General features: G+C 36.2%; 1 protein-coding gene across 4 annotated transcripts in view; it reads left to right on the top strand.

Moving 5' to 3' along the window:
* The window catches only part of NRG1 (neuregulin 1), a 1,119,525-nt gene that overhangs the window by 960,246 nt on the left and 132,873 nt on the right, over nt 1-26,406 (top strand). For 3 of the 4 annotated variants that reach the window (XM_030312313.1, XM_030312320.1, XM_030312322.1), the window contains exons 4-5: nt 5,413-5,463; nt 7,770-7,820. The exons of the other annotated variant lie outside the window; for it this stretch is intronic. In XM_030312313.1, coding sequence (XP_030168173.1) covers nt 5,413-5,463; nt 7,770-7,820 — 102 coding nt within the window. The remainder of the gene's footprint in view (nt 1-5,412; nt 5,464-7,769; nt 7,821-26,406) is intronic. 4 annotated transcript variants of the gene reach the window in all.

Raw genomic sequence — 26,406 nt, forward strand, 5'->3', positions numbered from 1 at the left:
GATTTGCAGAACTTACTGTGCCAGACCATATGGAAAGACCTAGAGAGCTTACCAATTATCTACCTTCTGGTCAAGTGTCTGCTCTGGGCTCACCACTGGAGAGTGAAATGAAACATGGCTGCCTAGAAACGCCCCTCTCCTCAGAGGCTGCGGACCTGTGTGCTGTTCATCAGAGCCTCTGGGCCAGCAGCCACCATGATAGACGAGGCCAATGTGTTCGGCAATATCGGAGACTCTCTTTTCCTTCTACCCCTCAGTGGCTTAGTGGCAGCACAACCAAAAAGAAAATAAGTGATCATTCTGATCCTTCAGCCTCTTCTACTGCTCTGCTCTCTGAATTTGCTATATTCAGGCCAATTCTGGTTATCAAAGAAGTCTCAGCTCAGGTTGGGAGCTCCCTGGGACTCAGATACATAACCTCTATGTTGTCACATCCCTGTGTCCTTTGAAACCTGGGCAAACATTGCACATAAACACTCTTTCAGAGAGAAAAAGAGCACTCTACTATGGTTGTAAACTGCCACCTGGCTAAACCATCTCTTCCTAAATGTATTTATGTTGACTTGGGCTGAGAGAGTGGAATTCTCAAGAATTTCATTTAACTTTGGGGCCCTAGAAAAAAAGTTTAAAAAATAAGAGCATGTTGTCAAAATATCATATTATATTGAACTCCCCTTGAGATTTTAATTTATGTTTTCTATAAAATACTAGTAATTTTGTTGATTTTGTGTTGTCTCACTCATCTCTCCCGTATTTAAGTACTTCAGTACATAACTATGGTCTGGTAATTTCTACACAGGTTGTCTTGCTGAAAGATCCTGGTTTGCTGCTGTGAACTAATTATCCTAATCTCATCCTATGCAACAGATTCCTTGTGATTTACTGAAATTCCCACATGGGTACCTTCTTGACACTGAGATGTTCAGAATGTATTTTGGCACGAGATTCTAGAGGAGATGGCAGAGGTTTGGGGGAGATCCGCCTGAGACACTGTTTTCTTTTCTCCCCAGAAAAAAAAAGTGAAAAATGTAGCAGGATGACCTTGATATCTGATACTACTTTTAATTCCATTAACACAGCTATAGAACTATCAGGAAAAAAAATTGGCTTAGACCATAAAAGTCTTCCATCCAATATTATGAACTTTCTGCAGTGGAAGTCATTGTTTAGATTTGCTTAGATTAGCAACTATGAAATGACAACAAAAACCCAAGAAATTCTCCTTGAATTGTTATAAGTTTGAGTGAAATAATGACCATATTTTCACTATTTTCAAGCATTTAGAAAAGAATATATATGTAGCCAATCATTTTGTTAAGCTACGTTTTAGAAATTTATGTTGTCTGCCTTTTCCATTGTCTTTTCAGTCCTATCTTATTTGGAAAAAAGAATTTGCCATACTGTAGACAGACACACACCTGTGCAATCTGCTCGTTAATTTTTGGATTTTGTGAGTGTAATAAGTCCATTGAGCTTTCTTGTAAAAAAGAATGTCACAGGGCGCCTGGGTGGCTCAGTCATTTGAGAGTCTGACTCTTGATTTCGGCTCCGGTTGTGATCTCACAGTTGTGGAATCCAGCCCCACATCTGGCTCCATGCTGAGCGTGGAGCTTGCTTAAGATTCTCTCTCTCTGTCTCTCTCTCACTGCCCCTCTTGCTTGCTCATTTGTGTGTGCTCTCTCTTTCTCTCAAAAAAAAAAAAAAAAAAAAAAAGGATGCCATAGGCAGCCATCATTACATGATGCGTTAGGGTAGATTCCTTTCATTAATTCAAATATGGCAGCTTACAAGGCCACATATACTATGCCTATACAGATTATACACTGTATGTTCATTTTTATTTGCATTTCATTTTGCTTGGTCTTTATGTAGGAAACCTTAATTTCACAATTAATTCTTAGCTGAGGAGCTCCATGAAAACTCCTGGGCATCAGATTAGGGAAGAGAGTAATAGACCTAACTGGTTTTCAAATTAATTAAGTACTGCAGTCTTTAAAAGGTTAATACAAGAGAATATACATACTAATCAATCATATCCTCTACTAGATTTTCTTTTTTTAATCAGGAGAAAAATTATTTGAGTGAGATTCAAGATCCCATAGCAACATTGGGCTCATAGCAATAAATTTGCTGTTTCCTCTGAGATGAACGAAAAATATTATGTCCACAAAATTTGACTAGTACATCAATGGATCCTTTAAAAAATTGGCTCGTGTGGGTTATAGGCTTAGCTTCCCCCTCTCCCAAATTGATGGTGGTGTTGAAAATGTTGTGATATTGGTAAACGAGCTGTAGTTACACTGACAATAATATAAAATGTTTTGTAATTTGTAAAGCAGTCCCCATGTATGTTGTATTATGTTGTATTCCCATGAAGGCTAATAAGGAAGAACATCATGGGTGGAATGGAGATATCTTTCCAATGCATAGTATCCATTGTGTCTCTCCAGCATTTATTCCTCTTAAGAGGAAGCTCTCATTACGAGCAGGAATGCAGACACTTGAGGATGTTCCTGAAGTCATCTTCACTAGTGCCAATAAGTGGGCCCATTGTCAATCTGTAAAAAGATGACTTCATCATATTTTTTGTGCACACAATAAGAACCTGTGGTTTTAGAATAACAAAGAGTCACAGCAATGGATATTTAAATACATACAGGCACATCATACATACGTTTGTATATATGTACATGTGTATTTTGCTAAATAGTTATATGCAGTATATTGTGCTCATGGTGAAATCTCAAACAAGTCATGAATACGTAATAATTAGAAAAACTACTTTCCAGAAGGTGTCATTTTTCAAATGCTGCAGCGTTTTCTTGAGACCAGATCTGATTTATTCAAAAAGCATTCAAACATTACAAATACACTAATGTTCCTTATGTTTACTTGCCTACACAGCCTAAGTTGCTCAGCTGTGTTCAGTTCCTGATAATTCTAAATCCTCATTAATTTGCACTAATGAAGGGGATGTCCTTTATAAATTAACAAACTTAATATACCAAATTACTGTAGGAAAAATATTTTGCTTAAGTAAATATCAGGAAGATTGCAGGTCTTAAAGTTTTTAAAATTTGTAATTGTAACAATTATTTTCAATCACTTATAACAAAAGATTGTTTTGTAAATCTATTAATTCTACCCGAAACATGCATAAAAATGCTTGCTGAGTGGTTTTAATTAAAAAGATTAATTTTTCTTATTAGCAAGGCTCTTTTAGTGTGGAGGTATACAACTTCCTAACTTGTGTTTCCCCCAAGATAATTCAGAAGGTTTTTATTTGGAACCATAATCATTAAAGATATTTTTAAGGTCTCCAGGGTAAATATCTAATTTTAGGAAGGGAGATTGTTATTGTTATTATTATTTTTAGAAAGTGAGGTTATTTTAAGTTGTCTCTGTGTAGATAGATTATTGTGGTAACCTCCTGTTCAGGTATTTTTATGTAACATTCAATTAAAAAAGGAAATGTTATGGTTAACCTTTCCTCTAATCTGAGATCTTTCATGCTGGAGCTAGAAAAGTACTTTTTTTTTCTTGGAAGGTCATAGTGGACAACTACTTGGTTTGTCAAAAATAAATTTGAAGAGTCTTGATATTCATGCTGGGTTTGGGATTTCTGCCCAATTCTTGTGACCCTGAGCTTACTACTTTAATCTGGTTGGTGTGTCATTGATGGGTCCCAAAGGACAGAATAAGGAAACATCTCTCCTAACATGGGCACTTGCTTGGAAACATGGATCTTATTCTATGTATTTGTAGAGAAAGATAAATGTTGTGAATCTTTGATTAAAATGTTCCTCTCAGATTCAATTTTCCCCAAAGAAGAATAATTTCATTTTCTGCAGCCTACATCAAGAAAGTTAGTTGTGGCCATGTTATATACAGATATGGCCATATTACCAACACAGAATATCCTCTTTAATTCCTGCTGCTTGAAAAAGTCCAAAGGATATCATACACCCCCACATTCTGATTCCTTTCTCTTGATCCCATTTTTCGTGGGCAGAAGAGGCAACGTAGGCTACTTTGGCAGCTTGATAATAATCTCACACCTTGAATGGTCTGTCCTAATGTTTGATTAGAGAGGACCATCCAAACTTATTTTCATGAGAAAGACACTTTTGGTCTCATCAGAGCCACATTTCTGATCTTTATATGTTCATATTTCACCCAGTGCTTATTCTTAAACATCCCTGCTGAATCTCACATGAAATTTCTTTCCCTTCTCATTCCACAAAAACGTTTTATCCCTATAGAAGCCTCTGAAGTTGAAGAAATATTGCCACTTAAAATTAATTCCTCTTGCCTCCTGGACTAGTCCCACCATGGAAATTCTAAATGGCCATATTTGTATTTAAAGATGATCGCATTGATCAGGAACATTTCTAACTCCATGATTAATAGATTCGAATGTAAAATGATAACATATATGACTTTAGGATTTTAGTAGCTACTAGTAACTTTTGTAATGTATATATATCGCAACAGATTCAACTTGCCTGTTTGTCCTGGTTAGTAAATAGTAAATAGTGAAAGGTCATTAAGTCATTTAACAAGAATTATACAAACAGTGAAGGTTGAACGGTACTCATTATTGCATCACTACATCTCTCCATGCCTTACTGACTATACTAGATCTTGACAACTAAAACCCTTTTCAGAAGGACAGAAAGAGGACAGAATTGGTTAGACAATGTAATCGTCCTTTGTTCCATTATAAAGGCAGTCAACTGAAAGCATGTCAAAGTTTGAACACTCTCATGATTCCCATGATAATGGTGTGTCCAGAAGGATACAGTTTCTTCTTCATTCCCTTGGGCTGAGAGCTGCCTACTTCCTCTGTGCCCTGCCCAGAGTAGCTCAATGTCTGTCCGATAAGGCGCCCCTCTTGATTACCATTGGCAATTTTCTGTAGAGTTTGATGCCGGAACTTGATGACTTTCACCAACCCCAACTAGAAATATCGCTTGCTTTTGTTTTTGAACAAAAATGTAATTCTCCAAAGGTTCATAACTTAAAAATTCTGACCACAGCTTTGATTCTACATCTTGTTTGTTTGTTTGTTTTTTACTTCTGCTATCTGTCTTCCTTTCTGAGAAGGAGGCTCCTTGCCTTATAGTCTCTATCACAGACCGGCGGGGGCAGAGAATTCTTACGTACTCTAGCACGGCTCATCTCGTGCTCTTTGCCCAAGAAAGAAGAACTACTTCTCTGAACAGTCTTTTTTTTTTTTTTTTTCTTTTTTTTTGCGTTTCTCACTTTCAGGGCGGATAGAGCCTGGGTTTTCATCACCCTCTTGCAATACTTTCTTCCTTTACACTCTTTTGGTTTGAAGGCAGGCTGTGGAAGTGGCTCCCGGCCTCCTGATTATACATCATAATATCCTATCACCTTTTCTTTTTGCAGAGATCATCACTGGCATGCCAGCCTCAACTGAAAGAGCATATGTGTCTTCAGGTAAGGAAAATAAGCTCCCCAAATTTTACTAACCAGAACGACAGACATAACTGCTGGCTGTGTCTTCTACTAATCAGAACCCTGTCTGCATCCAAATTGCAACTGTTCTTGCTTTCTGCTCCAGTATTTTCTCCAGTTGGTTTGCCTCTTTGGATTTTACTAAAGGAGTACAGTTTTTGCTGTATTCCTGAAGTTGGGCCTGAAAGGCATGCATGGGAAAAAGAAATGTTTAGATACAACTCAGTGATGTTAGAGCACTAAAGAAGGCATCTGGGTTATACATTCAGTTTATATAATCTTTATAGGTGCTTCTCTTAGCTGCCTCTGTTCTCTTTCATCCATCACAGTTCAGTCCTGAAGAATGTGTCCGTGTCTAATCTCTGACCTCTGGGCTCCTAATGATCAGTTGTGGGTCACTGAACTTACAGAAAACACTGTTATAAGCCTGAGTTTTTCAGATGTTTTGCTTTTTTTTGTTTGTTTGTTTTTGTTTGTTTCTTACTTGCCTGTAATATTTGCTGGTAGCAGAGTCTGAGCAGACATTAGTTACTTATAACCCAATTCTACTACTATACTAGTGCATGTATACTCGTAATTCATTGATTTTTCCACTAGCTGTGAATTTAATCTGCTGTGAATTTAATTTTTTTTTTCGTTTTTATTTTCCTTATCCCCCATTATTCTATAGTTAACAGGACCTTGGAACATTTAAAAATTCACATATAAGTAGAAGCAAGTTTTTAGAGACCTAGATTCAAAACTCACTTCAGAGGTATAACGATAACATGTTTTGGCATGATACCTCACAGGTTACAAAATTTTTGCATCTCATTTGGTAATCACAACAGATGTGTGAAATGAGACATTATTTTTCTTCTTTGTACAGTTGAGAAAATTGAAGCATTAGAAATGTTAAGTCCTATATCTCTGTAAGTAGGAGAGCAGACCCTTTCAGCTCAGTATTCGTTCTCATTACCCCATGTTTAATGTTTTGGCGTCATTGATTCCCTGCATTATGGCCTGTACCGTGTTGAAACTCTAGGAGGCCATATCATCAAACACAGCCTTTTTTTTTTTTTTCTAACTTACCTTCACCAGTTCCTCCTCTCCCCTTCAAGCCATTGTTCAGGATCATTAGAGCTAAATTTCTCTCTCTCCTAGACTGCTTTGGCCATGTTTGGGGCATATTTATGTGTTGTTCATAAAGATGTACGTATGTGTGTTGTAGGGTGGGATGATCCTGGAGTCTAAGAAGGTTGTACTTTTCTGAGTAATAGAAAGAAAGAGAGAGAAAGTGAGAGGGAGGGAGGCCTGGAGAGAGAGAGGAGGAAACAGAGAGGTAAAAAGAGCAACAAAAAGAGAAAAGGTGTTAAGTTATCTGAATTTTCTTCCCCTTCCATTCAGGCATTTCTTTGCTGGAAGGGACTTTGCTATCTGACTCCGGTAGATGCCGTTAGGAAGCTGGGCTTTTCAGTTTGTGTGGTGCTTGTCTTGGGAATTTGCAGTGACTATAACTCTTATTTTCTGATATATGACTTAAATCTTTATGACTTTCTGGCTGCTGAATTTCAATCCCTCTTTGATACTAAGTTGTTCTTCTTTCTGACTAATAAAAACCCTTAGGTCCCATGCTTTTTTCCTGCATGAGTTGTGTTTTATGCTCTGTCTGTATTTAAATACCAGTTTTCCTTCCCTTATGCTTGGTACCTAAGAGACTCTTGCTACCATACATCTCCAATAATTGTGTATTATGAATTTCTTTAGCATGTGTTGTTTAATCCTAACGTAATTGCTCTAGTGGATCTTGCGTGGACTTTATTTAGCACCGTATTTGGTCAGGATGTTTATGCAGACCATGTTGCCTGAGAATACTTTCCCTTTTTTCCCCTCTGTGCATGAAACTTGACTTTCATTCTTTCTGAATATGGGAATTGTTCTCTTTGATTTCATATTTCTTAAAATCAGAGCCACACTTGAGACAAGGAATTATCCATCTCACTTGTGCTAGGGATCTGTTCAGAGTGATGTTTCTAGGAAGTTCATACACCAGTTGGTATGTGGGGTATCCTCACAGGGGGGTTGACTCCCATTTTCATCCCTTTCAAAAGAGTCTTTGGACTCTGTGGTCCTCGTTGGTCTTTGAATGTTGTATATATCTTCCTCTGGTTTTGAAACGCTTCAGCTTCTCTGTTGCACTGTTTTCTAGTCCTCTTTTTCTAGACGATCTTTAAGCCTGGCAAAGTTCTGATTTAAGAGTGCAAGCGGCATGACTCAATAAAGCCTCATTTCACTTCTTTGTTTTATAGAGTCTCCTATTAGAATATCAGTATCAACAGAAGGAGCAAATACTTCTTCATGTAAGTATATTTAAATATTCCATTCATTAGTTTTTAACCCAAGACAGTACCTGCTTCTGAAGATCATGTTCCTGCCTATCCTCTGCCCTTACTGATGGACTGAGGAACAGTCCATCAAGTTCGGGAGCAGGATGGTATTTGCTGTTTGGAAGGGAATGGCCCCTTGCTATGCTTAGGGTGGACTAGATATCCCCTCCCCCTAAGGCACATATGGATATGAGAAGACACGACATATGTGGTAGTTTTATAATGCAGTCTCTTTGAATGTTGAAAAATGACTACAGAGCCTCTGAGGCCTGGTTCTAGGTGAGCAACAGAGAACATCGTTGGTGGTTTTTAATGTGTCTTGATGCCTTGAGCAATTGCCTGAGGCCTGATACCCAGCTGTTTGGGGCCTATTCTAAAGCTCCCCAGTTCTCATATAAAGTCTGCTGTGACAGAGTAAGGAAACTATATATAGATGCCCTTAATTCAAATTTGATAGTAAGTGACTAATTATGAGAATGCTTGGAAGCAAGTCCCCAGGCAAGATCTCAGATTGGTTTTCATCTGTTTAATGTGAAATGTGCTTTGTGCTTATGGAGTTCTACAACGGTTAGATTGATTGGTGCTTTGTGCCATGTCAGGGGAACTTAAGAAATTAGCAAGGACTAGTAAAAATAGTTTTGATACTTACGAATTGTGAATGGCATAGAATTAAGTTTTGATATCCAACGGGGGAATTTATCAGACCTTGAAAATAAAGCCTATAATTACAGTCTTTCTCTCCCATATTTTAGCTCTTTATTTAAAGCTATTTCTCAGGTTGATAAGCTCTTCAATAAATAGACGTCCCCAATCATTCCATTCCAGCCCAGAGGGTGTGTTTAAGGAACAATTTCCTTTGGCTGTCAGCATGGTAGGGACCACTTGCAAGAAGGTCTGTACATTTGGCAACTTTAGTTGTTTTCTCAGGCTGTTGAAATAAATCCAGTTTGAACCTAAAGCCTTTCCCTTTGGGCTGATGGTACCAGAACTGTAATGATATGATGTAAACGTATCTTTTATTGCAAGAAGTATGATGTTTTGACTATATTTTAGCTAGATAAAGCATCATTTAACTAGATTGATAGCAGCAATCTAGGGAGATCAAACAGGAAATAAAATGCTAGAGAGGACTTAAATTGGCTTCTTCTGTATTCTAACGATACTCATTACATAGTCTGAAATGATAATCCCTTCTGGGGAATTTGGGATATTTGTTATTTAATTCTACTTATAAAAAGATTAGTATAATTATATAGATTTTAGCTGACTAGCATTAAGGCATCATGTGGAGCTTTGTTTTAGATTTTTGAGTGCTTATTATACAAGGGCAAATACTGGATTTTTCCTTTTGGCATTTTGTCTGGGAACAGTTTCTCCCTTGCATGATTCATTGAATAAAGTTATTGAAACTCTTGTAATTGGAACCCTCATGCTATCATTAACAGGGCGATGGATGGTATCCTTAAGCATATCCGAGCAGTCTTGGAATAGAAGAAATACTTCTTTGGATTTTCCAGAGCTTTAGGGAACTGAAATGAATCTCTCGGTTCATATTGTATTCATTGCAATACTGTTGAGAGAGAAATAATTTTGAAATCTGACTCTGATCTCCAACTCTCAGCAGAGTTAGTTCCTGTTGTTTGGTAAAGGATTTTGACGAAGAAAGAAGGCTTTGTGTTTTGATATCATGTTAAAATATATCAGTGTGCCATTTTCATGCATCCCTCCTTCCCCATTCATGCTAGACTCTCAGTAAATGCTGTAGGATTGATTAATGCCCACATTTTTGTTAATCTCATGAAAATATGCTCCATAATTTGAAAATGCAACCAATACTGGCAGGATCCTAAGTCTATTCTTGGTTAGAACGATGAGAGCAGTGTGAGGCATCATCAGCTCACCTATGGGCAGCACCCATAGAACCTTGCATTGCAGAAGGCTGTGACGTCAGCATAGCTCCATCTAGTAAAGGCTGAAGGGGAAACTTGAGGAAGCGGTAACGGCAATAAGCGGGACTTAAACATTCAAACGATATCTGTGAGTCGAAGTCCTTGGGAAAGTTCACATGGGTCAGGAATAATCAGCCCTGAAGAATAGGTTTATTTTCACTTCGTTTCACCCAGAAAGGAGACACCAGTAAATCCCCGGACGTGAAAACTGAACTACGCAGTTAGGATGTAATCATGTCTTTGTGGGGCTACGTTCTTTGAACTATTGGCACTTGTGTTCTCTATGTACACTTTAAAAAGCCTTTCTGAAGAGGATGGATTCAGCAAACCTATTATGCGTTACGATGACCTGGTGTGCTTTTGGGGTCAGGCAGCCCTGTTTCTTGTTCATTCTTCAGGTACAAATGTGCACACCTCTGTGGGGAAACATCCCCTTACTGCCAGTCCTGTTGATGAGAGCGTGTCACTGCTGAGTAAATCTTGTGACGGTTCAGCAGTGTCAGTTTACATCCTTGGCCCTGCTCAGCACTCCGTCCTTTCTGCTGACTTCTTGCTTTTCTCCAAAGCCTTCCCTGACCATGCCTGCCCTCAAAGTTCTGCTTTTGACGTCTCAAACTCCTATTGGAATAGAAAAAACAAGAAGAAGAAAATGAGAATTGCCCACTTACCTATCTGAAATACTATTGCTAATATTTTAATATATATATTCCTCTAATCAGTGTTTTTCATTCTGACTTTCTATTTATCCACCCTTCCTCTATCTACTTAATGTATAATAAGCGTTTTTCTCATGCTAGTTATTAAATACTGATCAGAAATATTTTCACATATTTTTTTAAATCTTAAATTTTTAAATATTTTTTGAGCATCATAACAATAAAGCAGTTGTTCTTGACTGGAGGTTTAAAAGAATTTATTTTTCATTTACAAACACCTTATCATTTATTCCCCCTGTGTATTTATTATTCCTAGCAATTCATAATTACTGGTGAAATCTCAAAGTTACAAAGCCTACCCTTTGTAAGGAAAATTTTAACTATTTCCTTTTTGAAATTGGGATTGAAATTTGCATTGTGTATTCACTATTTTTAGAGTTACTAATTTATAAAGTTTTCAAGAAGTGTCTTATAATGATCTCCTGGTAAAGATTAACATTATTTTCCTTTACTTTATTTACTTTTTTTTGGTAAATGAGACATCTGTGACTTGAAACATATTATTTGCTAAACAAGCGTCCTATTACATACACTAATGTGATATTGTGTAAGGAGAAGAATGTGAACAAAATAGTTAGTAGGATGCTCTTGTTCCTCCTTTACGTAGGATCAGCATGAAAGTAAAAGGACTGCTTAGAACAAACCTGAATTATTTTTCTCTGAAGTGCCAGCTGCCCGTGACCCTATGTTGCCTACAATTTTATTGAATGCTGTAAAAAAAAAAGTGCAATTGTTATACCAATCACTTTACTGAATTAAGAACCATCCATTCCAATTTAATATATAAATGAGGGAAACAAAAATGAGAAGTCTGATGAATAGTAATTAGAAAAAAATAAAGATAAGTTTCTGGAAAACAGTCTTAAATAGTAGTAAGTGTTTCAAGTAATAATAATAGCGTAAATCTGTTGAAGACTTTCTGTATACCAGGCACTGTCCTGGGTGATTTGTATGGATGATAACTCATGATTCTCACAAAACCTTAATCCAGTTTTCAGATGATGATACTGATCTATCTTGTCTGAAGTCATACAAGAAGAATTCAAACCCAGGCAATACACTAGTCTGCTATGATACATGAGATTTTGTTGCCTCAAAGAAAAAGCCTTTAATACTAAAAGGAATGCGATTCTATGAATGGACTGCAAAGTTATCTTTGACACGAAGTGGATTGGGAGTATGAGTGGTAGCCTAATAAGGTAAATGTATGGCCTGGGACCAGCTGAGCCCCTACGATCTGTATGTCACCCATCAAAGCATGGCAGGCAGTGAGGCGAAATGGAAAGAACACACATCTTGGGTGGACACGTGCTTGTAAGTCTAAATATGAGTGCTGCAATTACTGGGTAATCTTAGGCGAGTTGTTAACCTCCCCGAGACTCAGTTTCAAGGTCCGTATAATCTTGTTTGTCTCAAATCTATATTGGAAGCCTGATGTGGGAAAATTAATGTGAATCATTTAGCACATCTTTGCTTTTAGGTGGTCTCCCCTCTCTGTGGGAGAGAGCTGTACCTGGAAAAGCGATGTGACTCTAAAAAGAGAATGGTAATTAGAGGCAGCCTTACGTCTTATTTGAACAATGTAGGATAATATCTTTATTTTTGGAGGAGGAAAGGAGCTAATTATTTGCATTCTAAATGATGATGCTGGAAGTTCTATGCTCGGAAATCACTGTGTCTTTTCAAAATATGATATATTCTCAGCTAAGCCTGCATTTCAAAGGAACTTATCCAGGAAGTCCTCTTTGAAATCTCTGAATGAAATGAAGAATTCAGTCCTTAATTTGGCACCTAAAAGAGCTCACTGAAGGAGAAAATCTCTTTTGTCCGCAGGACATTTTTGTTATAATGAGATACAGCATTTTCACTTGGGGGCAGTGATATGTATTGATCAGATTGGGCCAAGTCCATGGTCCATTGGTGAGATTTACATTCCATCCTCAGCTGGAACTGACTTACCTGCTTTAATGGTGGAGGAAACTGCCTGAACCTTTGCTAAATGATTCTCAGCTGGAAAAATGGCATTTCAATTTCAGATCTTTATTGGTGGCAAAAATGAAATCTGTCCTGTCACCGTCGGAGAGCTACTTCCAAGTGAATGCAAATTGTGTTTCCAGGTTTCTAGAAACATGACATTTTCAAGGGTGTGGTGTCTCTGTTGTGGAGAATGACAAACAAATTCCCATGCACCATATAGCAATAAGAGAATAGTTTAAAAAGGAAATTGCCCCACTGGTATTACTTCCATCTTTCTAATTGCCTAGGCACTTACAGATTTTTGGGGCAGTACAGTGTCTTGGCCAAGAGCACCGGCATGTATATATCACAGCCATTCCTATGCTCGGGCAAGTTACTGCTTTCGTGTTCAGTTCATTCATTCTGTGAGTGAGTGTGTCTTATTGTTTTTCTTAATGTACCGCCTACAACTGTCCTATCATTCTTCAGTCCTGCCTTTGACCTTTCTAAAGTCATTCATTGTCTCTCACTACATTCCACTACTGGGTGAGATCATCTCAAAACTTTTGATCAAGCTTACAACGAAATTATAATTAACCTTGTGTATTCAGTTGAAATTAAACTTTTACAGAATTTTCTTTGGAACCATGGAATAAACCATATATGTGTATGTGCTGTGTATATATAAGTAACTGATATTTGCATCATACTGTATATTTTATAAGGCATATTTATATGTTGAGTCATTTATTCACACAAGAACTCTGTGACCTAGATTTCGTCCCATTTGTCAGTTGAGGGGTTGAGGCTCAGACGTTCTGACATGTCCAAATTCAAAAACTAAGTAGGTGGTATAGCAGAAATTTAAAACTGAATCTTCTGATTGCAAATCCTATGGTCTTTTTTTTTTTTAAGTTTATTTATTTGAGAGAGAGCATGCACAGCAGGGGGCTGGAGGGTGGGTGGGTAGGGACAGAGAGAGAGAATCCCAAGCAGACTCTGTACTGTCAGTTCAGAGCCCAATGCAAGGCTTGCACTCACGAACTGCGAGATCATGACCTGAGCCTGAGTTCAAGAGTAGGATGCTTAACCAGTCAGTTAAGTTACCCAGGCACCCCAACAAATCTTATGGTCTTTTAATACAAAGTTTTATGGGATCCATACAGCCAGCTTGAGGGAGGCCCTTCTTAAAAAAAAAAAAAAAAAAAAAAAAAAAAAAAAAAAAAAGGCATCAAGATGTGGTTTTTCTGAAGTTTCCCGGAATATAATCAATATTTGTTCCAGTTATCCCAAAGCCAGCTTTTATTGAATTAATACACTTCCCACAAACTACAAGGTAATAAAATGGACAGGTGAGCCCTTAGTTAATGGCAATACAATTCAAGGGCTTAATACTATAAAAGGAGGCAAGACTGTTGGTCCACAATTATTACAGTGACTTGCTGTTCAGCTTTGTTACTTTGAGAATGATGTGGTATATTTCCAAATATGCTATTTTACAGAGATGGGAATAATCTTAGAGCCATTGTGCTAATGGGAGTGTGATCTTCATCAAACAGGCATATCTCCCTCAGCAGCAGTTTTTTTCAGATAGTTGCATTGCCTTATCCCAGGCTAACTACTATTTAATTATGTGATATCTTAAATCCTGAAAATTATTTGTATGGTACCGAAATTCATTAGTAGAAAATTATCAGACTTGTTTCTTTGTATTTTATTCTTTTGGGAGATTTTTACTAAAATAGTCTCGTTAACATTAAGAAAATTAGTCAGTCTTTTTGTACATCAGCTGGAAAAGGGAAGGACATCTTTTTCCCCCTGTTTTCAGAGTAGTAAAACTATAGTTAAGTGTTTTTAATCATTAGGGATGGAGCAGTGAAATGGATTATACACAAACTAGTTTTAATTTTTTAAATGGAGAAGTAGAGGGAAGAGAATGGAGACAGAGAAGTGTATATCAAGAAAGCATCTAGAGCAGAGCTAGCAATGTTTAAATAAATTTGGTGTTTTTTTTTAATTCTTTATTTTTTTTTTTCAAGTTACCTAGGGATCTGAGAAATAGGAAGATGGGAATAGAAGCCTTTAAATTAGCCCCTGGGTGTTCTAGGAGACAGCTCTCTCCCTGGGGTAGGGGGAGGAATAAGATAGAGGAAGGGATGGGGAACAACATGATAAAGCAGCAGCAAAATACGAAATATGGATCATGATTTAAGAGTTTATTGATTACAAGCTATAGAAATTTAACCCCAGAGGGCTTAATATAAAGAGGGTATGTTGGAGTACGTGACTGGTGCATTTTGATCCAGAGCTCCACTGCTATTAATAGAATCTTCTCTCAGCCTTTATGCCTTGCTTCTCTACAAATGGTAGCTTCATTCTCAGTGGGTTTTGTCTGCCTGACAAGGAGAGAACTGCTGGTGTCTCTAAGCCTGTAACCCCTTAGCGCATAATCTAAAAAGAAGAGAAAGTCCACTCCTCATCCACACAGCAAAATTTAAGGAAGAATGTGATTGGCTCTACTTGTGTCATGTGCCTGCTCCTAAAACGGTTACTGTATCCAGGGAGATTAATGACTCAGGCCCAGCAGGGGCCAGGTCAGATGTCCACTGCTGTGTGTGTTTGGGTTCATGAGGCAGATGGGCTCAGCCCCATGGGAACTGCATGGTGTAGGTTCATTACGGGCAGGAAGGTTGTGTACCTAAGGAAGGGCAGGGTGGGCTAGACAGGCGAAACCAGTGCAGTCCTCTATGGCTGATAAGCAGACAACTTTAGAAGAGTCAGGAGATACACATCTCAGGATTTTAAAGGAAAACTAAAAATAAATGTTACTGAACATTGTTTAATTGGGCAGACCAGATTTTTAAAGAAAATTAGAAAACTGAAGACAATTGAAGTATCTTGAAAGACTCTTTAGTAGGACCTGTGAGCTGACTATATGATCATTCTTAAAAATGCCTTCTTTTTTTAAGTCCAGAAACGTATGCTTTTCTGAAGAAGGTAGAAAAGAGTAAAAAAATTAGCTACGGTTTTCACATTAGAATGCATAGGAAGCATTTTTGAAATCTGTAAAATGTTCTGACTTTGGAGTTAGAAGTCAAAGTCTATTTGATCCAGATTCTTTTATTAAGAAATCTCTGATTAAGTAGTTTTTGAAAAATTACTAGTTTCTTTCACCAGAGTAATTGCATATTGATTAGTTTCTTTCTTTTTTAACGGTAAGAAAAGGAAAAGAAGCATGCTTAGCCCGTTCCATTTAATATTGTACAGAAAACTCAGCAGGTCTTGTTGAAGTGTGACATCACATTTGCTGAAGCTTTATCAGCCTCATAGACATCACCACTGAAACCTGGAGGAAATAGTGTCTCCGCTAGTTCATCTGTAGGCAAATCCCACTTTTCCCTGCCCTACTCTTATTATAATGCATCTACCATACAAGGTGCTTGAGGATTTAATTCAATTTTTAATAACTTTGTATTCATAGTTCAACTAATTGTCAAAGAACTGCTGGAATGGCACTTTTCATTTCATCTCTCAGTCTACCAGAAGTCAGCAAAATCTTAAAAACCAATTATATGGCCAACGTGGGTTAGAGTCTACAGCTGCGCTCATCTCCATTCAAGTCCATGACTATCTCTTACTTAAGAGATTTGGCGTTTAGGTTGAACTTATTCATTACATCTAAGCTATTGTTTTGTTCATTGCTCAGATATTCCATGGTCTCTTCTTCAGCGAATATCAAGCTTTTTAAAAAATGGGATGAGGAGAGATGGCGAGAGGGTGGGAGGGAGACACACACACACACACACACACACACACAGGAGAGACAGAGAGACAGAGATAGCCCGTGTTAAATATTGCAGGACTTTTTTTTTGCCATGATAAGAAATTTCCTCTGTATTCCTTTTAATTTTTAAAAGGAGTTTTGGGCTATTAATTTCTTCATTTCAATAGTAAAAATTGTAAAATATAGATTGGGATAGGCCAAGTGACAACTAAGGTCAAATAGCAAGTGAGTGGTAGATGTGAAATTAAAATTTGATGGCCCTGTTTTTGCTATTTGAGTCTTAGATCACTGAGGGTTTCTCTCTCTTTGATTAAAATAAGTGAATGGTTAGTAATCTATTTCCCATAGGGCTCCAGCATGATGCTAGGAACTGTGAAGTGTATTTCTTGAAAGGGGAGAAAGTTGGGGGAGGTGAAGTCAAGATTAGTCCTTGGGCTGAAGTAGTTTGCAGTAAAATAGAAAGGTTAATTGTGGTTAATTGTGCTAATTATGTGTAATGACACATATTCATGATACAAAGCAGAATATGGGAAATAGATTTTTAAATTAAGTTGCTTTTTAAATAATATTGCTTAAGATAGAATACACTTACCCATTCTATGGCATGTGACTTAAAAGGAAATATTATTTAGATAATGATTTTTTTTTTACTGTTGTCTCTTTTTTAAGTAGCCAATTATTTCTGCTTCATGTTTAGAGCTCAATAATTTTAACAAGAATCAGAATTCTGAAATTTATCTATTTAAAAAGACAATATGATTTACCATTAAAAGTAAAAGGCCAAATAAGATTAAGAGGAATCAGAAATTACTTTGCACTAAGTAGTTTTGAAAGCAGTTTGGGAACTTTTAAAGGATTTAGAAACTTAACTGGAAATTTTAGATGAGCATAATCATAGTATGGTAAATTGAATTACTGTTGATTTTCAGAAACTTGCCCATCATACATAGATGGACTTAAAAGATATTCAAAGAGATATTTTTGACTAGGTTACCTGGAAATATATATGGAAAGGTTGAAGTTTCTTGAACAATATTATTTTCATTAGTTGTCTTTTTTTTTAATTTTTATTTTTTAACATTTATTGAATTGACCTAAAGGTGAAAGAAGTAGTAAGCTAGAAAATGTATGTCTAATTATATTGTAACTGAGTGATAGGTATAGTAAATTAAAATAATAAATTAATTAAAATGATTAAGTATTGAAAACAAAATATTCCTTTATAATGATTCCTCTATTTCTTAAAGTTCATTTATTGAAAGCAGTGATTAATTGACAAGAAGCTTCTGTGTCATCTGATTGAGTTTTCAACTGTAGATTCCCCATGTAGGAATTAAGATATATTCAAAAACATAATCTGTAAGAGGAAATATATTAAATTTATTTTATAATATTTTATATAAATGTCATGAATTTTAACTTAGAGATCTAGCTATTTAATCAACCTATAAAAATTCACATCATTCACAAATAATGTAACTTTGAAAACAGATCATTGTTATTTTAATTCTTAGTCTACAAAGATATAATAAAGAAGTTGCTACAACTACTTTTAAAAAGTTGCAAAATCTAACAATCCACCACTGATGAACTGTTCCCGGCAGAATTTGACACACAGGACATTTTTATGATAAGATGTGATGTGAGGGAATATGAAGAGAAATAGCGTCACACATATCTGAGGGAAAATTATTTAAGTGGCCGTAATAGGTTTGTTTTTGTTTTTTACAAATTTTGTACATTTCCCTTTAGTTGATCCAGATAGAGTTTTTTCCCCTCTGTTATCCTCATCGCAGGTTCTTATTTTCACATCCCTAATACTCCAAAGCAGAAATGCATCTTGTTCAGGCTTGATCCTCAAGTTATCTGCAGAAAAATAAACCATACAAAGAATCCTTGGGTATGTTTTAGAATGAATAGATTATGGGGGCAGCAGAATTGCCGTGTATGTGCAAATGAGACTGTGTGTGAAAGCAAGATAAGCTTTAGGAAGGAAATAGGTGACTCAAGGGCACATAAGGGGTTTGTTGGAACCTTTAAAAACATTTTTACAATGCAGGTGAAGGGGACTGAGATTTAAAACTGTTCAGCTTTGTGAAAAAATAAAAATGAAACCTAACATCATTACATGCATACATACAGAAACAAGTATGACTAAAACTTTCTGCTTGTTTTTTTTTTTTAAGTTTCTAGAACATTGGCTGTGACCTTTTATGTACAAAGTGCATGAAGAGTGAGTCTAATAGAAGCTGCTAGTGGAGAGGGTCTTCATGAAGAATAGGACCAGCTCTGCTCTCTCAATGATTGTCAAAACATCTTAACTCACCTCCCTCCTTTTGTAGCAGTAGTGCAGACTTGGGTATATTTTATTTAAATTGTATCTGAAATTGTAAATATATATATATATTCATATATATTTATATATATTCATATATATATTTATATATATATTCATTTATTTAAATTGTATCTGAAATTGTAAAATATATATATTCATACATATTTTTATATATATGAATATATATATTCATTCATTTAAATTGTATCTGAAATTGTAAATATATATATATTCATATATATAAATATATTCATTCATTTAAGTTGTATCTGAAATTGTAAAATATATATATTCATATATATATTTATATATATACTTACCTTCATTCCTTGTCCAGTCAAGGGAGAAAGCATACTCTTTATTAGTTTATTGATATACAAAGATGTTAGATTGTCTTCCCACCCCCAGGGGTACTCTTCTGATGGTCTCATAGCTCTTGCTTCAAGCAACAAGATTGCTACTAGTTATTGGCACGAAGTGCACATCGGTTCCCAAACTGTAATGTAAGGTCTGGAAGGAAGGGATTTGGGGTTATTTGTGTTTCCATTCCCATAACGTATCACTGTACTGTTTCCCAGAGGTGATTTTTTTAGTTAGATTATTATACTTTTTAAAAGTTGTTTTTTTTTTTTTATGAAAGTCATCTTTCTATATGTCTATTAAGTGAATATATATATATATATATATATATATATACTACTTATAATTTGGGGCACTCAGTTTCTTTCCTTTTTTTTGGATAAATATATTTTAAGCATTTTGTGATACTAAAAACCCTTCTTAGGCATTATTTAAATGGCTACATAATAAATTGTATATATAGTTTAAAAAAAAAAAAAAGTTGTATGCATATGTAATTATAGGAAGACACCTAAAAAATCATGAAACATATTTAAATATTTAAAAGAATTTTCTTAATGTTTATTTTTGAGAGAGAGAGAGAGAGAGAGAGAGAGAGAGAGAGAGAGAGAGAATGAGCGGGGGAGGGGCAGAGAGAGAGGGAGACACAGAATCCGGAGCAGGCTCCAGGCTCTGAGCTGTCAGCACAGAGCCTGACGCGGGGCTTGAACTCACAAACTGCAAGACCATGACCTGAGCCAAAGTCAGACGCTTAACTGACTGAGCCACCCAGGCACCCCAGATATTTAAATATTTTAAAATCGATGTTTTAAAAAAATAACATTGGCTGAAATAATATTAGAAAATTTTTAACATTTTGAGAAGTATTTAACATTTTGTATGCTTCTATTTCAATTTTTCTGACTTCTGTATCCGGGAAGTTTCTTCATTTTATGACAAGTATTCATTTACGTGGTGGTTTATAAGAATCTGTTTCCCCTTAGATGGGATTATTATAAATTATCTGAAAATCTACATATTAACTGGTTGGTCGCTGTTCCTCTCTGTGGTGCTGAAGAGTCTTTGGGAATAAGGGCATGCCACCATTGCATTAATAAGGTTGATTTTTCTTTTATTATCATTAAAAGTAATGATACTAAAGTAGTAATAATATCTTCTAGTGAGCACCTATCACACATCAGATTCTTTCATTTGAGAACAAATATTTATTAGTCAAGTTATACAATGAAAAACCTAAGAGGCTCAAACAAGTCAGTATTTGTCAAGGTTAGATAAAAAGTAATGGCAGAAGCAAAGTTGCTTTCCAGCCTCTCTGACTCCACATCCTGAGCTCTTTTCACTCACTGACTGTAGTGACTATAGAGGATGAAAGAAAAACCCTCAGAGGGCTCCTCTTGTGAGGGCATGTGATCATTGCAGCTACTTTTGAAAATAGTTGTTTCCCTCTAACCCAGTTACTTGGACCAAATCAGTTCTATGGATCAAGGTTCCTGAGCAAAGTACAGAAATATACGTACACATTTACTATGATAAAAAGCATTCAGACAAGAAAGTTTTAGATAAGAAATCATATTTTTTGGTACTTGGATAATTTAGAAGGAATTCATAAACCTCGCACACGTATTGGGTTGGAGAGACAATGATGAGTGCTTTATGGTCGATAAAAAGGGGTGTCCATTAAATATCTGAAACTTCGCATTATAAGAAACAAATAAATAAACACATAGGTGATACATATCCTCAACTACCTCAGCCTTCATTCTGATGGTAATTTTCAGATCAATTTTGAGATGCAGAATAAAAATCGTAGCTTTTTGTATAAATTTCAAATTGATATGGAAGGTTATTTGACTTTAACAGTCTTTATAGTAGGTTTTCTTTTTTGTGTTTAGATTGACTTATTTTGTCAGTTTTTAGGTTTTTTTTTCCAAGCAAGATGGCATTTTCATCTCCTGCTGCTATTGACATTTAGAGCATGCGGCCTTTTGTTGCAATGTGGTGTAAATTCCAAGTGACTGAGGATGATTAAACAGAAAATGAAACTTGAATGGCAATAACTCAAAATCTACTTAAAGCCATGACAGGTGTCTGTCTGTGGCAATATATCAGTTTTGAACACATGAAAAGTAAGAAATGGTGGCTTTTTCATGGTTGGATTTCTTTTTCTTTGAAATCAAAGAGAGAAAATACCAATTTGTCCTGGATCACTAAAACAGTGAGCTGGATTTCTAAACAACGTGGATAGTACACACAATGAATTACCCCTGAGTTTGCAATCTGATAGGTATGTGCCATACCTATTTTATACCAGTTGTAATTTTCTCATTTGTACACAGATGCTGAGTAACATTAAAAAAATGTATAACTGTAATTAAAAAGCAAGCACTCAAGAAAGATAAGACACAAAGAATTAATTGCAATTACAACTCTTCTTTCCGCATTGACTGCAAAAGCTTGGTGATCTGAATTGTGCTTCAGCCATAAGCTCAGGACTCCCTCCAACCCCCAAGGCTCTTCTTTAACATTTGTTATTACTTAGCTATTTTATTTGGCAGAGATCCCTCTGTCTCATCTTCTAATGCACTGGCAGGGTTCCTATTGCCAATAGCTTCGAGCCTACTACTGCTAGGATAAGCGGCATAGCCGAACTTTCTAGCCTCTGCATCCTTATAAATAATGCATCCGGTTTCCTGTAACTACATGAACCCTTAGACTTTGGTAGGCATGTCTTTGTTAGTCAGGGTAAAAGAGTGGGGAGATGAACAGTAGGGGAAATAGTTGTAGGCAGTTATTATCACTGATTAGAACCTGACGCCATCATATATGCATTACTCACTAGGTTAATGTTAATGGAATGGTTATGATATTTATAGTAGACATAAACATGATATATAAAAATAATATCTTTGCTGACTAAACTGCATGCTTAATTCAACATGGAAAGTGCTGGTAATATTCACCTAGGACCTTTTAAAACTCTATTGCCCATAATTAGATCTAATTTACTTATTTTTAAAACCTCTTTTACTTTGCACAGGATCCATTGACTTTTTGGGTGTGCGCACACTTGCTCTTAAGAGCAAGAATGAGATATTGGTTAAAGATAATACATAATCCTTCAGGTAGCTTGACAGTATAACATGTCACTGGATTTAGGATGAAGGAGGAAAAATGCTATGACGATGACTTAATTGCAAAGTAAGTAATATATATCATACTTTGAACTTCAAAGTGTTTATAAACTTATGTTCTTAAAAATTAATGTGTTACTTTGACCAACAGAGATATTAGTATTTAAAAAAGAGAAATTTTTAGTTTTTCAGTTTTTAAAAGCAAAACTTGTTTAGCGATGTCCTTTAAAATGCACCCTCAGACAATGTTAATGTAGAATAACAAAGTTCCACCCCCATACGTATCCTTTTCCTTGTTGGACATGCTATCATTGAACATTCACTGAGTGACGAATGACTGTTCAGCATTAAAATTATGTCGTATGGATGAAAAAATTCAAGTTGATTTAGATATTGAATGAGAATCAGGTTGCTCTAGAGCCTTGTATATTCTCATGAGAATTAATTGAAACAAGGAAAAATGTTTCTAAGTAGATAAAGGATGTTAATCTTCATTTTATTGTTGGTTTCTTTAATTACCATCAGTTTAAGTCTGAACGGCTCATGTATTTATGAATATGATGACTTATAACTAATAGTGACAATTACTTTGGTCATCTTTAGCTTTTGCCATGTCAGTGATTTTGCAGAGCCTAGGGAGATATCAGAACTAATGTTAGTCAAAATGTTTAATATTTATTTCTTTGAATCATGTTAAACTTCCTTATTGATTAAACTAGTTTCTACAACCAACCAAGTTTTAAACTAAATCATCAGATCTGTATCTGTATGTATGTAATATAATTTTTTCTCTTTGGTTTTGAGTATAATTTTTTTCTATTTTGAAATGTCAGGATTTCTGGGTAATTAGAACATTTCCTTACTAGTTCAGAGAATTTGGCCCACCCTATTTTAAAACTGTGCATTGGCATGACTGGTAAATAAGTCTTCAATTCCCCAAAAAGATAATAATAAAATATATTAATATTTTATTCAATTTATGTGTTTTAATCCACCCACTAAAACAATCAAGCCAGTAACTTTTTAAAAACTCAACCCATCATCAAATAACTACTATAGCCCAGTATGTTTTGATGGGTGTTTTGTTTTGGTAGATACTGAGGGTAGAAATAGAGGGATTAAGTTTTTCTGTCTCTGTCCAATAATCCAAAGGCTTCTTGCTTAGGCATGGTGATTTCTGGAATGGATCTCTGGATTCTTCTTTTATCATTAGTCAAAACACTATGGGAAAGAAATACTTTCATAACTCGATCCTGAGTGAAAACAACCTCAGATACTTAGACATGCACGTACAATAAACAGTGTTTCCACAACATGTCTACTGTACATATAGAATCCATGAGAAGGCGTGGACTCTCACTTCTGAAATATTTGTATTTGTGCTAGACTGAGGTTAGGAAAACTAAGTCCTCCCCTAGAATGTGACACCGTGAAAGCAGGAACCATTGCAATCTCTTTCCTTTATTCTCGTAGTCTTAGGTAGGGCTGGCACATATTAGGCACTTACCAAATAATTACTGAATGAATGAGTGAATGAATGAAGCTACCAAAGGCAGCAAGGACAAGATGAAGCTAGGATGTATATGGAAAAACTGACAAAAGGCACATTTTTGGACGTTGGGAAAAAAATTGTAAAGCTTGTAGCAGAAGAGGCATTAACTGGAGACCAAATCTTCCCTTTTCACATTAATATGAATAATTTTTACTTGCTGTAATTGCACAATGTTTTCAAATACTGTCTTAATTTTTTAAAAAAGCAATTGAAATAGAGAAATTAAATTTTCCTGCTAAAAGTCCAGGTTTAGGGAGCATCTTCTTCCCTCAGTGATCATGTTTGTATCAGCAGAAATATGCAACAGAGGGGCATCACACTGTTAAGTAGGTTAAAGCTTTTTGATTCATATACTTACCAGTAACATCATTTACGTGGGTTGGTCTTATCATGGCCAGAGTTAAGCCACACAGCATGATTAAGTGGACCATCTAATGTTGCAAATTAAATTCTGCTGTTGGAAAAAGATGCCCTGAGCTGAGAAGTAAATACTTGTTGTGTTCTTGTTCTCTTCTCTTCCTCTTTCCTCTCCGAATTTCAGTTTTGCTTGGGTCCAAGGATGGTAGGGCTCAGCAGAGAAGTTATTTCTTCTGTTATTGATGACTTTTTTTTAAGTCTTCTTTCATTGGTGCACTTTCCAAATACAATTCTCAAGAGGAGAAAGAAGGATCCTGATAGTGAGGATGATAAATAAGGAAGGACTGGTGTAGATCTACTACTTGCCATGATGTCTGCCTTGCCTTTGTTTCTCATAGTCAGCTTTCTCTGCTATTTTCCATGGAGACTCGGACATTACCACTCTCAAAATTTGAATCATGGCTTCACTGTCGTCAGACAACCCCACTTTTTACTTCAGAGAAGGGTGGAGTGTCTTTTCCCTTCCTGCTTCCACATCTGTAAACTCCAGCACGATGTCTGGGACATAGCCAGCCACTTAGTGAACAGTTTTTGGACGGATGGGCAGATAGATGGCAAGATCAATTAACGTATATCTTTGGTCTTTAGAAATGGTAGCCATTTTGACCATATATGATACAGTGACCTCAAAATCTGAAATCTACTGCTTTTGAAAAGCAGGTCATCCAGAGCTTTTCCATTTTTACCTTCCAGACTGTGAAAAGAAGTTGGTTTAAATGCTGATCAGCAAATCTTCTCATCAGTTGCTATATGTTGGCTGAATTACAGTAATATCAGTTCATTTCCAGTTGGACAACTCAAGCATTTAGCTCTGAGTTTTTGACAGCATACAAGTCACTGAACTAATCATTTTTGTACCCATTCGACACAACTTTTTCCCTTGCCAGAGGTTATTTTCAAACCTCTTGTCTCCGGGAGTACAGCTAGCTCTGAGCCAGCAGATGCCGAAAAATGTCTTACCTTCTCATTGTACTTTTTTTTTTTTTTAATTTCAGCAGTTTCTCTCTGCTATTCATTTGCATCACTACAACCTTAGGTAACTTGGAAAACTGCTTAAATAGTAGCATTTCTCTCAGCAGATTCTTTGGTTTTAAGACTGTGAATGATTATGAATAATTTAACTTTTGATATACTCATCCAGAACTTTTTCACTGGAGTCTTTTTGGGTGAAAGGGAAGAATGGGAGTGGAAATCCAGTTGTACATGGATACCTTTTGGATGCCTTTGGTATAGTCACTGGTAGACTATAGTAGTAAACATTTGGAAGGACATGACAGAGGTAAATATTGGGCCATATCCAGGTATTTTAGCTTGGGGCCAAGGAGATTCAACCAAAGGATAGGTTATTTGTCTCACCTCTAGTGACAGAGTCGTGGCAAAGCCACAGGGAAGAATTTTTGAGAAACACTTCAGAAGATTTATGTTTCATTCGAGAAACCTCTTTAAAAGCCTTTTCTTTCTTATGGGAGGTATGTGGGGGTAGAAACAGCATATGGTTGAAACCCTCTGCACAGCAGTGATATGTAAAAGAAGTACTTTCCTGCTAGGTTAAATTACTCTTGCATGCCTCTTGCTGTCAGTGACATGATTTAGTTAAATACAGATGCTTTTAGAGGGGCTTTGTACTGCATCATAAATATTTAACAGTTTTATAAAATACTGTATGCATAACTGGGTGGGAAATACAGCAGTGGAGAAGCCCAACTTGCACATCAGAGCCCTTGGCCTTATAGTGTCCCCTGACCAGTTGACCGTTGAAAACGATATGCTCGAGATGCAAGTGTCATCAGCAATTAAAGGATTCTGTTTCTATTTTTCCAATAAAATGAAGCTACTGTCTAACCTTTCTGATTGTCAGTAAAGTGAACTTTGTAATTTCCCTCTTCACATTATTCATAGATGTTTCAGTTCCCTAGTGACTGAAGTATGGCATTAGGAAAAATTCCTTCTCAATAAAGAAATGGTGTGGGGGAGGGGTCAAGAAAAGCTCTTAGATTTTCTACAGCAACTAATGGTTTATTTATATAAAGATGCTTCATTGCCATTATCTAATAGTTAAAGTCATATGAATCTTGTATTTCTGATATAATTTTGAAATTCATGTTTTTTTTTAATATATAGTTTTAAGTTCATTTATTTATTTGTTCTGAGATAGAGAGAGAGGGTGGAAGGGGGAGAGGGAGAGGGAGAGAATCCCAAGCAGGCTCTGCACTGTCAGTCTAAGAGCCCGATGTGGGGCTCAAATTTACCAACTGCGAGACCATGACTTGAGCCAAAACCGAGAGTTAGATGCCCAACCGACTGAGCCACCCAGGCACCCCTGAAATTCATTTTAAAAGTCAGTTCCTTAAAGTGA

Source organism: Lynx canadensis, chromosome B1 (assembly GCF_007474595.2).
Source record: "Lynx canadensis isolate LIC74 chromosome B1, mLynCan4.pri.v2, whole genome shotgun sequence".
NCBI lineage: Eukaryota > Metazoa > Chordata > Mammalia > Carnivora > Felidae > Lynx > Lynx canadensis.